At 35.6% G+C, this 13483-nt stretch overlaps 1 protein-coding gene across 10 annotated transcripts in view; it reads right to left on the bottom strand.

The window, feature by feature from the left end:
• FAT1 (FAT atypical cadherin 1) overlaps window positions 1–13483 on the bottom strand; it is a 102925-nt gene that overhangs the window by 26732 nt on the left and 62710 nt on the right. For all 10 annotated transcript variants that reach the window (XR_014954773.1, XM_077782862.2, XM_085577919.1 and 7 more), the window contains 3 exons: window positions 7491–7766; window positions 7092–7302; window positions 545–4612 (listed from right to left, as the gene is read on the bottom strand). Coding sequence is in view for 9 of the 10 variants with exons in the window: in XM_077782862.2 (XP_077638988.2) it covers window positions 545–4612; window positions 7092–7302; window positions 7491–7766 (4555 nt within the window). In the remaining variant the exon portion in view is untranslated. The remainder of the gene's footprint in view (window positions 1–544; window positions 4613–7091; window positions 7303–7490; window positions 7767–13483) is intronic.

The following is a 13483-nucleotide window of genomic DNA, read 5'->3' as shown; positions in this document are numbered from 1 at the left end:
AGATTTGTACTATTACTCTATAAAAATTAAGGTATAGGGAAAAAAAAAGCAGGCACTCTCTGTGGCTTTATGAAACAGATCCATTTCCCCAGTATAAATTTTCAGTAGATGCTCACACTGTGGCCAATAGAATCCATAAAAATTAATTTAGAAATTCATGTAGCATTATAGAAAACATCATATCATGACATACGCTAAATAGAAACAATAAAATACCCCACTGGAAATTAACAGCCTATTATTTTGTGAAATTTCTTTCATTTGTTCTTTAACTGCATCACTAATCTAAGCATAGTTTTTTTTAAAAAATTGATATATAAATAATATACAGAGAAAGGCATCTTAAGCAAGACACACATGAAACAAAGCCAACAAAATTAATTTTTCCACTGAAATTTTTAATATTCATATTAAGACACACACATTCTTTCTTTGCAGCTCTAGGGTTTCAAACACTTTCCAGTCTCTTCAAAGATTAAGCTGTATCTCCCATCATTCCAGCATCACTCAAATAGGTATTCTGACATTACTCAAAAAGACTTACCTGTGATGTAATAAAAGACTTGTCTATTGGTTTCCTCTGTATCAGCATCTGTTGTACTCAGGATGGCAATTACCCCACCAGGAGGGTCATCCTCACTGACTGTTCCTTTATATATCTCTGCAGTAAAGCGTGGAGGATTGTCATTCACGTCTGTGACAGTAACTTCAACCACAGCCATAGAAGACAGCTGAATTTTTTCACCCCGGTCAGATGCAACCACTGTGATTTTGTACTTGTCTCGTTTCTCGTGATCGAGTTCTTTCAGAGTGGTAATCCAGCCAGTTTCCATATTTATGCTAAAAGACTCTATAATGTCTAGCTCTTGAGAAGGATCCAAGCTGTAAGTGACCTGCCCATTGAGTCCTGAATCTAAGTCAGTTCCTTTAACCTGTATGACTCTTGTTCCAGCTGGTGTGTTTTCTACAATGAATGCTTCATATGGGTTGGACTCCAAAATGGGTTGGTTATCATTCACATCTTTTACTTGAATGCTAACCTCTACTGAGGAAACAACATTATAATCTTCATTTGCATACTGTGCTTGAACTGAGAACTGGTACCACTTAGTTGTTTCATGATCAAGATTCTTCTCAAGTTTCAACTCTCCAGTCTGTCGGTCAATCACAAAAAAGTCATCTCTGTTGCTTTCAGGAGTGTTCCCTTTAATCAGACTATATACTAAAGTCTGATTATGGTCTGCTTTGATAACATCTATCACAGTTCCAACTGGAATGTCCTCAGAAACAGTGTAAGAATAAAATGGCTCTGAAAATTTTGGAGTAGGCACTTCTGGTGGGAGTATTCTAGCATAGACAGGAACAACTGACTCTTTTTGGGGGGATCCACCATCAATTGCTCTAACAAGGAAAGTAAGAAACTCATTTTCCAAGCCAATTAAGCTTTCTTTTGTAGTAATTATACCAGACAATGAATCAATTTCTAAATTCTCTTCTACATTTTCAGACTCTGCTTCAATAGCATATGTGATGTCTGCATTTGTACCTTCATCAGCATCAGATGCCCAGACTTTAATGACCGAAGTACCCCGTGGAACATCAGTCCCAATATTTACTTCATACTCTGTTGCTCGGAATTGAGGAGCATTATCATTGTCATCTGTAAGTATTACATTAACAGTACAGAAAGCAACTTTCCCTCCTGAATCTTTAGCCATTAAACTAATGGCAATTACTTTTTCTGCTTGTGTTTCACGGTCAAGCTTTTCGGAGGTAAATATCTGCCCTCTCTCATTTGTATAAAATCTGTCTTTGGCAAAGTCGTTTACAATGTGGTAAGTGATGTGGCCATGTGTACCAGAGTCTTCATCTGTTGCTTTAACTTCAGTAACCAAAGTATGCAATGGAGAATTTTCAGCTAGTTCAACCTCATACTCATTCTGGCTGAAAAGAGGACTGTGCATGTTGGCACTGATTACAATTATATGGACTTGGGCTGAGCTTCTGAAGACACCATCGGAAACTGACACATTAAGATTATAATGTGACTTCAGTGTCTGTCTGCGTAGGTTTGAGATAGTGATAATGCCAGTTTTACTATTAATGACAAAATTCTTCTGATCATTGCCTGTCAGAATGGAGTACTCCAGCTTGTCAGCATCTGAACTATCTGCATCTGAGGCCTGCACACATGTCACAAAATGTCCTCGAGGAGCCAGTTCACTAATTTTGGCTTCATAAAGCAATTGGCTAAAAAGAGGGGGGTTGTCATTAAGATCAGTTACATCCACAGTTACAATAGTATCACTGCTCAAGGGCAGCATGCCACCATCTATGGCCCTTATTAGTAATTTGTGTTGCTTAATTTGTTCATAGTCCAAAGTTTTTGCTGTAAGAATGAGTCCAGTGCTGCTATCTATGTGAAAGTAGTCATGACTTTCACTATTATCTTCAACCAAGTGATAGGAAATTCCCCTGTTGGTTCCAGAATCGGCATCTGTAGCGCTCACTTGTGCAACAGATGTTCCAATGACAGACGCTTCTGAAAGTGTTGCAATATAAGACTGCTCTGTAAACACAGGAGGATTATCATTGATGTCTTCCACTATTATGTCTACAAAGACATCAGCATGTGCCCCATTTAAGGAGTCAGTTGCTCGGACACTCAGTTTATAGGCTGGATGAGACTCAAAGTCAAGAGGGGCAACAACATTTATAACTCCAGTGTTGAAGTTGATAGTGAATTGATTGAAAGGATCGCCACCTGTGATGCTGTAAAACACCTTGAGTCCTTCAGGGCTGTTTGCTTGTACATGTACCACAGGGCTATGGAGCTGAATGTTTTCTGGTATCTCTGCACTGTAGAAAGGCTTTTCGAACACTGGCATAGCTTTACTCATAACTGTAATCGGGACTGTAACTTCAGCTGAAAATGCAGGGTCTCCTCCATCTTTTGCTACCACTGTGACCAGATATTCCTTATTTAGTGTGTCTGGTTCAAACTTCTTCTTCAGGGAGATTTCACCAGTGGGATCAATTTGGAAATGTTCATTATGTTCTTTCAGATAGTAACGCACCTCTCCATATTTGCCCGTATCTTTATCTACTGCTGTCACACGTTGAATAACATGGCCTGCTTCAGAGTCTACTTTAACAGCAGCATAATATGGAAGATTGACAAAAAATGGAACATTATCATTTACATCTTCTACTGTGACTTTAACTACAATGTGTGCAACAACTGATGGTTTATTTTCCTCTGTCACTTCCACGACCACATCAAAAGATTCTTGCTGTTCACGATCAAATGGTATTCCTGTTGTTGAAAGGACTCCTGAAGTTTGGCTTATTTTAAATCTGCTGTCTGGATTTAGAATATGGTAAAACAGAGGCTTATTTATTTGATTCCCTATAGCAGAAACAACAGCTATTGTTTTTGCCTCTGTGGAATTCTCCTGCACTGTTGCAGAGTAAGAACTCTGTGTGAACTTCAGCTGGCTTGCTTTGCTTTCTTTCACATTAATTTTTACAGATGCAGTGCTTGCAAATCTGCCATCTGATGCTCTCACTGTTAATTCATATCTGCTTCTTAACTGAGTTGTGTTTTGTACTGTTATATCTCCAGTCTTAGGGTTTATTGAAAATTTTTCTCCAATGTTGCCTTCAATAATGGAATAAATTAATTGGGAAAAAATGCCTGAATCTGCATCAGTGGCATTAACGCTTATGACTTTCACGCCTTTATAAGTTGGAACCAGAAGGGATGTCTCATAAAGCTCTCTTGAAAACACAGGAGGGCAATCATTGATGTCAATCACATAAATAGTAACATTAGCTGCATATTCTGCATATAGGCGTGGTATCCCTGTATCGTGTACTTGCACGGAAAAGTGGAAAATATTTGTCTCCTCATAGTCCAGACTCATTACTGTCCGAATGGCACCAGTGCTAGAATCAATGGCAAAATACTGGCGGACAGATGGTTCAACAATTTGATAAACAAGCAAAGCATTAGATTCTTTATCAGCATCTGCAGCTCGAATTACTAAGGGGATATTCTTGTCAGTCAGAACCACACTGTTAATTGAAGCTGATTCACTGATGAGTCCTGTATATTCAGCCTGCATAAAAACTGGTACATTGTCATTTTCATCCTGAAGATGTACCAAAACTGTTGCATTACTGGACAAGCCAGCCATGTTTGTTCCCTGCACAGTTAGAGCATAAAAAGGCAAAGTCTCAAAATCAAGTATCTTCTGAGTAATGATGACACCTGAATTGGGGTTGATAGCAAAGGCATCATCTGTATTACCATCTTTTATTTCATAAACTACAGAAGACTGACTGTATGCTGTAACCATTCCAACAAAACTGCCAATGTTGGCACTTTCGCTGATTTCTGTTGAATATTCTTTGGCTGTGAATTTTGGCGAGGCATTATCAGAAACTGTAACAAATATGTGCACAGAGGTCACTTCACTCATTGGAGGATGTCCTTTATCTGTAGCTTTTACCATCAGATTGTATTCTTCCTGGTTACTACGATCTAATTCCTTTGCAATTTTAATCATTCCCAAAATGGGATCAATAAGGAAGGAATTTCCAATATTCCCTGTGAAGAAAGAAAAAGCAATTAAGAAAGAGGTATACAGAATTTAAGGGATGACTGCTTATTTAGTTCTATACTTAAAGAGACATAGACAGAACAGACACTATGAAAATTTCTTTGTTTTGCTTGATAAACATTTGTTAGCCTGTCTGGAATATTTTCTGTAATCAAGAGTTGGCAGTAATTCTAACCTTACTTGTGGAAATACTGTATAAAATATAAATAGTAAAGTCATCCAGGACTTGAAAATAAATGCAAAATTTTTCTTTTAGAAAACTTAAATATTGACTGTAGCTGAAAGGAACTTACACTCAGAAGTTAACATTAGTGGAATAAAAGTTACATTTTATAATCTAAAACAACTGGAAGGTTTTGGGAAAGAAAAAAAAAAGAAGGGTTGTAACAAACCCTTGTGAATTTTAATTGTTTATACAAGTATTGTTTAAATGACTGATTCAAAACCAAACTTTTAAAATTGGACAAATAATTACCTGTCTCTTATTTTCCTATTGATACACAGACAAGTTATTCCCCTGTGATGTATTAGAAGAAAAATAAAGCCTGCTGAGAAGGACCAGCTGCCATTTAATAAAAATACTTGTTTGCTTCAAATTTTGAAATATACAGATGAACTACATTGCATACAAGACTATGCTCATGTATTAAATATGCTAACATATGTTAACATTTTACTTATCTAAAAAATTACATTACTAAAGCCATGATCTCAGCATGAAAAAAAGAAAATCTTTAAAAACTTCTGAGTTCGGCACACAAGTAGCAATAAGGAGGTTTTTGTGTTTTGGTTTGGGTTTTTTTTTTTTTTTTTTTTTTTGTTGGGTATTTTTGGGTTTTTTAGAGGAGACTCTAAACACAGTGGCATTCTTAGAATATCCCATTACAAATCTAAGCAGCCATTACAAGCATTTGAGGAATGTTCCTTCCATTTGCTTAGAATATCAATTATAATGCTTTAACCTCCCAGTAGATCACAATCCTATAAAATAAACCTTACAGGTCTTACATTTACTCCTACAAAAAGCTAGAAGAAAGGAACAGAACAGTATGTAACTTTATTCTAGACTGCAGGCACACACACATTTTTCTTGCCATTGTTTGGCATTCATAAAACAAGCACTAATAAAAGGGGAAAGGCAAGAGAAAAATTTCATGGATGCTGGTGTCCTGCTTAGTAAATGTCATATTTCTAGAAATGACAGAAAAATCTCATGCAGTTTAAGCAAGTTATGAGACACTCAAAAACACTCATTCTCGTGAGAGTATCATAAGCACAGCTTTGTTTTAATACAGTGTTAAAGTATGCTTTCATATGAAAACAGCACTTTGGGGAAGAAAAAAAAAATATTTCTAGTAAATAATTCCTATCCTTTACACAGCAATTTATGTAAAATAAAAAAAAGCACATATCACTTTGCATGCAACAGAAACTGAGAAACTTTTTGCCTGTTGTTCTCTTTAATATATAGTCTCTTATGCTTGTTATTGGGATTTTTATTTTAAATTATTTTTTCCCTTGAAAGTAGTACTTCACCTAAAGAATGAAATTTAAATAACTTTTTTTTTTTTTCTAGTCATGGTGCCTACAAAGCTCAAGACCTTGATAATAGCAAACTTGTATTAATTCAGATTTAATGGACTGAATCAAAACCCACTTCTGTCTGGTAAGTGAACTCAGTCAATGTCATCCTGATTTCTAATATTAAAAATTGTCACCATTAGAATCACATTACTGTAGGCAAGTTCATGCCTGAAAAATGCTCTGAGGTTAAAAATAAGGAGCAGTTCTTTCCTGGGCTGCAATCTGGAAGGAGTCTTAATGCAAACTGACCAACACGTAAGAAATTTCTGAAATATTTTGGTAAGATAGAATAGCAGTCCCAGTACTAAAACCAGCCAGAGGGAAGTATGGAAAGCAACCCCTTTTTTGTTGCATCTATCAGAAAGTTTACCTTAAAAGCTGGGATTATTTAGGAAATTGGTACATGCATATTTAAGGTTTGCATTTGCATTATATTAAAGCAATTGCTTTTGCATTATATTAAACACAAAAACACTTTTCTCAAGCTCTTACTCTATTTATCAAATCCTTGCTTTGCCTATGCTACAAAAAATAAGACTTACAATATCAAAAGAGAATGCATTTTTTTAGACCTGAATGGAATGATTCTGTAATTTCTAAAGAAATTATTCCTTTTGAGTGTTTCAAGATGGCTTTTTCTTCCCCAAATACTAAAATATGTCAAATGTATCTAGAGGATAACATAAATAACTAAAAGATATAGATGAATATTTGTAGTTTTCTTTTAAATACTCTGAAGCTGTATCTTCAATACATCTCTCAGACTACATCTCTTATGGCACATAAACCTTCACTGCTTCCCTTTTTTCCACAAATATGTTTTCACACATCTACACTTGAAAAAGAGTTCAACAGACTGAAAATGTAAGAAAGTGAAGATACCTGATTCAATGGAGTACACAATTTCTGCATTTTTTCCTTTGTCCTTATCTAATGCTGTAACCTGGAGCACTGCTGATCCAACAGCTGCTGACTCATAGACTCGTCCTTCATAGGCAGGGCTGGTGAACCACGGAGCGTGATCGTTTGTGTCACTGACATTAACCACGACTCTGGCGTAGTTGCGCTTCACAGGAACATCTTGATCTCGAACCTGCAACAGTCATTAGCATTGGTATTTCAGTAGTCCACCAGATACAGTAATAATTCAAGGTGCAGTCAGTCACAAAGACTGAATAAAATTAAATATACAAATAAATCTGAATTATGGGGACAAACTAAAATGACATTAAAAAGCATCTGTGTATAATTGACAACAGAAGAAATCTCATGCGTAGTTACCATTATTGTAAGAATATGCTGGTTCATGGTCTCATGATCCAGTTTTTCTGAGGTATAAAGGGAGCCAGTTGCAGGGTCCAGACGAAATTTTTTAAGACTGATGGGATCAGTGCTACCCTGCATAGTATAAATCAGTTTATTCTTCTCATCTCTGTCCGTGGCACTGACTTGCAGAATTTCTGTCTCAGGTAAGGTATCCTCAGGTATAACAACTTCATATTTTGAAGCAGAAAACTGAGGCCTGTGATTATTTGTGTCTATAACTTTGATGTACACCTGAAATGATACAATGGGAATGGGAAAACATTGATGACATTTGGTAAAAAGAAATGAAAGGAAGATAATTTCATTAAAAATCAGATCATAATACTGAAGTAATACCACCTCAAGACAATTTTATTTTGTTGGAAGGGGGAGAGATCCAAGACGTGTAGGGAAGAAGAATGTCACTAAAGCCAAATCTGCCTCACCTTCCCCAAAGTCAAACCAGAAATCTGTACAACCAGAAACATCTTAGATAAGGCATCTTAAAGGGAATGACATTTGTCCAAAGCAAGAAAAAAAAAAAATCCTTGTTAATTTTGGAATCAAAAATTTAAAATAAACAATATGGATCCTAGAGTGGGTAAAAATACTGCTTTTGGGTGCAGATTTACAATTTTAAGCAATGTTTTTTCAATGTTTTTTCCTCCTTGCCCTCAGATAAAACCAGTCCTCTTTCAGCCCCTCCCATCTGCAAGCCTAGGAAAGAAAAGTGGTGGAATTGCCACAAAAGTGCATTATTTCAAAGAACTCCAGGTGGTTTTGTTTACTATTCTCCAGCAATGGAGAAGAATTTCAGCATAGCTCACTGATCACCAACATGATTTCTCTGAAGTTACAGTTAAATTAAATCTGATGCTTCACACTGAGTCTTTGTATAATATTGCTCACTGGAACCAGACGAGATCCCTGCACCCCCACTTGCTTTACACAGCACCAAAGTTTTGTATCAAAAGGGTAAGACAGAGAGCCACCATCCTGTTCCTTCAACAGCAATAACACCAGACAAGTAACAGTAATGCAAAGGAGTTGGCAAGTAGACAGCAAAGCTCCAACAGCACACAGCTAAATTCAGGTTCTTTATGTGCTGCACACAAAACCATGCTTTTATCCATCCAAAGGTTAGGAGCTTTGTATAAATTTGTTAAGGGCTATATATAAACAGGTTTTTAATATAAGTACTTACAATATTGCAAGTGGGTTAAATTGCTCTTTGAAAACACTTAATGCTTTCCATTGGTAACTGGTGGAGTCTACAGATGTAATTTAGACAAGGTACCAAACTGCACGCAGTAGAAACTAAATTAGATAAATCCTGATGGTGGTGAATAATTAGGAAATGCCATACCTCTTGCTACAGGAAGAAGAAATGTCAACCTTGCAAAACTAGCAACTTACTCTAAAATTGAATCATTTGGCACACTGATAAAACCCCTTGCAAGATGTTGCTATGGAGACTAAGAAGTTTGGGGCTGTCACAGGTTAGAAACAGATTAAAGAAAAGAAACAAAGAGTTAGACTAAATATTGGCTTTCAGTGGGAAGAAATATTAATGGCACGTGACCCAGGATACATATTAGGACAAGTTTTTAAATACATTAACTAACAAATTAAATTGGAAAATGAAAAGGAAGAATATTATGTTAAAAATGTGATCTTTTTACATTATCATGATTAAACAGGATGCAATAAAGCAACACAAGCATAGCTGTTAGTTTCTTTTTAAATTTTGTATTGTATTAAATTGTATCGAATTTCAATGCCTCTTGGAAGAAATAAGATAGAAGGGTCTAATACACTCACAAAGTATTTGAGTAAAATCAGATGCTCACTAAACAATTGTGCTCATAAAAATTAAAAATTATACCAAATGAAGATAAACAAAAAATATAAACCACCAACACTCAATACAAATCAAATGATAAAAAATTTTGCATAAATGAAAGTTTTAAAGGCCATATACAATTACAACACTTCATTAATGGATACTATGTTTTCAAAATGAACTCAGCACCAAAATTTTATTAAATTTCCACGCCCAAGAAATTATTAAGATCAGATTCATTAAAAAAAGTGAAAAGATGAGGTGTCAAATTCAATGAATTTAAATTAAAATTTCTATTTAAGTTAATGTCTATTTCCACTCTCAAATAAGAAAACACAAACATAGGTTAAAATTGTAAGTGATAAGGTATGCAACTACAGAGCAATTCCGTTAAGCAAATCTTTGGAGCAGAAGATATGGCCACCTGTGCTGTTGATAGTACACAAAAGAAATAAAGAAAAACAGCATTACTAGAATGGAGCACCACAAAAAAACCCATGCAAATGACTAAGTTAAATGCCAGGAATGTAGTAGCTGTACAACCAATATCAGTCCCTACAGGACTAACCACATATCCAATGAACCAGCTTAATTGAAAAGTGAAGCAGTGATCATAGCATCAGGATTTAGCATCAACTCTGCTATAAGGTAGTGAAGCAATTAAAATGACACATAAGGAGAAATCCTCCAAAAAGTACTGTTGGACTAAATAGGTATGGCGTTAGCTCCTCAAAATGTATAGCATTCTTAAATATGAATTATTTTTTAAAATATTGCTAAGAAAAACATAGTGACTCAGTCACTACAAATGTTTAGCTCAGGTATTCCATTACTTGTCACATTAGTTGCTCAGGCTGCAGTTTTTCTCCACACTGGTAAACACAACTACAAATACACAACTTCATAAATCAGTGCAATCATTTTAAATGCATGCAAAATTCAAAGTTTATCTTACACTCAAGTGAAAAGTGTTTTATCTACATACTCTAGGATTCCCTTTTCTCTCAGTGATGTTATTACTTTATTCCCCTGCACAAATTCTGGTGGACAAGCATAGTATGACCTGATGGGCTCCCTTTTGGTAACTCATGTAACTCAGCACATTGGGCTGTTTTAATAAGGGCAGAGGGAAGGAATTATCCCCTTCTATTTGACACTCCCTGGTGGCAGGGGAGATCCACTACAGTTTTAAGCCCTGCAGTATAGGAGAGACCTTGACAAAATGAAACAAACCCAATGAGAGGTCATTAAAATCAGTGGGGATTTAAAAGCAATCTGTCCACAGGAGTGGTGCAGGACAGAGAGCCAGACTCTTCTGAGAGATGCACAGTGAAAGAACAGGAGGTGACACTCACAAGCTCCAATAAGAGAAAATATAACTAGACATAAGAAAAAAATTTTTCAAGGAGAGTTGCTAAACACCAGTATAAAAACAAGCCCAAGGGAGAAGTGTTGTACCTAGCCATCCCAGTTAGAACCCAATGAGTCACTGAAAAACTTGGTCAACTTTGCAGTTTGCTCTGCTTTGACCAGGAGTTTTAACTAGAATTTCAGGGTTCTTCCCAATGTGAACTATTAAATAAATATTAAATAAATTTACTATGGAAACCCCATTTTCAATTCAGGAATTCTTACTGAGGCTAAGTGACAGGTGCTAATGTGCAATTACCTTTTAATTGTAAGAGGACCAAACTTCCACATAAACTGTAAAGACCTTGAAGTTAAATGGAAAGCACTTGCAGAAATAATTTTGAGTGCAGTTTTAAAGACTCATACAGAAAAATAAGGTTTAGTGTGTCTGAGAACAAAAACATGAAGAACTTGTGTTTTTCTAACAAAACATGCAGCATAAAATAAAACTAGCCTTTGGACCTTTCTCAGTGAAATAACAAGATTTAATTCAAATGAAATATGTCAATATTATCTCTTAAGAAAGAGGTACAATATAGAAACCTTAAAGAGGTACAATATAGAAAAGCTTGATATCAGCAGACTATAACATGACCTTTGAAACAAAGTGCTCTGGAACTAAAGAAAGTTCACTCATTTTGCAAAAATATGCAAAGGCTGGGTTGCACAGCTGCCTTCTGCCCACAGATCCCACTGAGAGCAATGTACACTGGTTAAAAACAGAACAAAGCAACCCAGGATTACTTTGAGGAAGGACTTAAAATCTATTAATAATCTGACAGGTGAAACCTAAATTTGCATAGGGATGTATTGATTGCTACTAAGAGGAGATATGTGCCATTGACAAATCATACTCAATGTACAATATTTAAAGATAATGTTTAGATTTTAGATTACTTTAATATAATTTTTCATTTACTGATTCTGTGTTAAAAATCTACTCCTGTCCCACAATTACATTATAGTTACATTGACATGTTTATATAACTTTCATAAATAAAAAGTTGTATCAACCAGAGATGATATAACTTATTCCAGCTCTAAATGTCTCTGTAGAGCAGCAAAATTACATGCAAAGATGTAGTAAATTAAGATTATTCTGTACTTCATTCCCAAAGTATCATGTCCCTATATATTTTGCAAAAAACAAGATTAAATATTCTGCAATAGCAAAGCAATAGGTACAATGCTGCAATTAGCTGTAAACCACATGAAATATTACTTTCAATGAAAAAATTGCTATACATAGCAATGACTGCAAGTGGCTATAGCTAGAAACAGGGCCATTTCTGCTTTCCCCCAAAAACAAATTCAATAATTATTTTATCACTACTTAGAGCCTGTGAATAACCTTTACTGTTTCAGTACATAGGTCCACTGACTTGTGGGATTTAGTTATTTAATTTCTGTATTTCTGTATTTTTATTCATAATCCTTCCAAGCCTGACACTAGTAATTTCTAACATCATGTCAAACACCGCCACTGTAGGCCTGGAATTTGCTTGTCCTCGATTTGCCTCATGCATTTGGCATTTAGATGCATGCAAAATTCTATTAGCCTCCACGCCTACTATTGCTTTATTTTTCAAAAAAGCTATTTAACTGAAGTTCTGAAAGAGTCAAATGCTCTACAGATATTAGTGGCTCAAGGCCAGAAAATGCCTTCCAGTTAATAGTCAGATTCAATACACTGCCTTTACACAGTAACTCTCATTTCTTGTGCCCCTCCCCAATTTCTTGCAAATGTCATTTCCTTTTTTCAAATTAAATGTAAAATTATTTACTCTGCTGTTAATCAGATCTGTTATATTGCTTATATCCAGTGTTTATAGCAATTACTTTGTAAATTAAAACCTCTGTATGGCATATTGTTGTTCCTCATGTATGCACACAGAATTCAGAATTTCTTTTGCCTGTCACTCCATTTTAACTGTTTATCAGTTCTTAGAAGAATTCAATGCCACATCAGGATTTAAACTTCAATTATCAGTATTTCAGCAGTGAGTAATGGAATTTACACACCGGCAGCCATAAATCACACCTTCAATTTTGATTTTGTATCAGTATTTTTAACCATCTAATTTTAAGCCTGATCTGAAATGCATATTTTGACGGATAGTCCTGAGGGTTATTTTAACAGATTGCTGCATTTGGGTGGGCCACGAGTTATGAGAGAGGCAAGAGAATCAATTAAAATCAGGATCATAAAGAGTTTGAACTAATCCACACTCCTCAAACTAATACACCACAGTGAGACTCCAACAGCAACATCATAACTTGCGCCTATCCCACAAGCAGGGCAAAAGGAAGACAGCCCAAAGGAAGTCTTTGTGCTTGTTAGTAACAGAAACCACAAACTCTGATCCTGCCAAGCCTAACTGAGAGAGGAAGAGAAAAATATGAAAAACAATCACAGAAAAAGCAATCACAGAAATGACAAATGTGAGATTACTACTCCAGTTCTTCTGGAGAAGAGTGCTGTGGGGTAAATGTTTACAATGATCACTTAGCTTTACAAAATGTTACAATAACAAATTCATTTAAGGAACAAAAAGTACACTCTGCATTCCCAAGAAGAACTAAATGAATCACATAACTCAGAGGAAGAGAAGGAGTGAGGGTTAAAGTAATTTTTTGACCTTCCCATTCTTGGTTGTTCTAAAAGACAAAGCAGATTATGGTTCAACTGTGACAGCTCAGGCCATCTGCATAAATT

This window comes from Lonchura striata, chromosome 4 (genome assembly GCF_050655825.1).
Source record: "Lonchura striata isolate lonStrDom1 chromosome 4, ASM5065582v1, whole genome shotgun sequence".
Lineage (NCBI taxonomy): Eukaryota > Metazoa > Chordata > Aves > Passeriformes > Estrildidae > Lonchura > Lonchura striata.
Note: the sequence above shows the minus strand (reverse complement) of the source record. Positions and strands in the feature narration are given on the sequence as shown.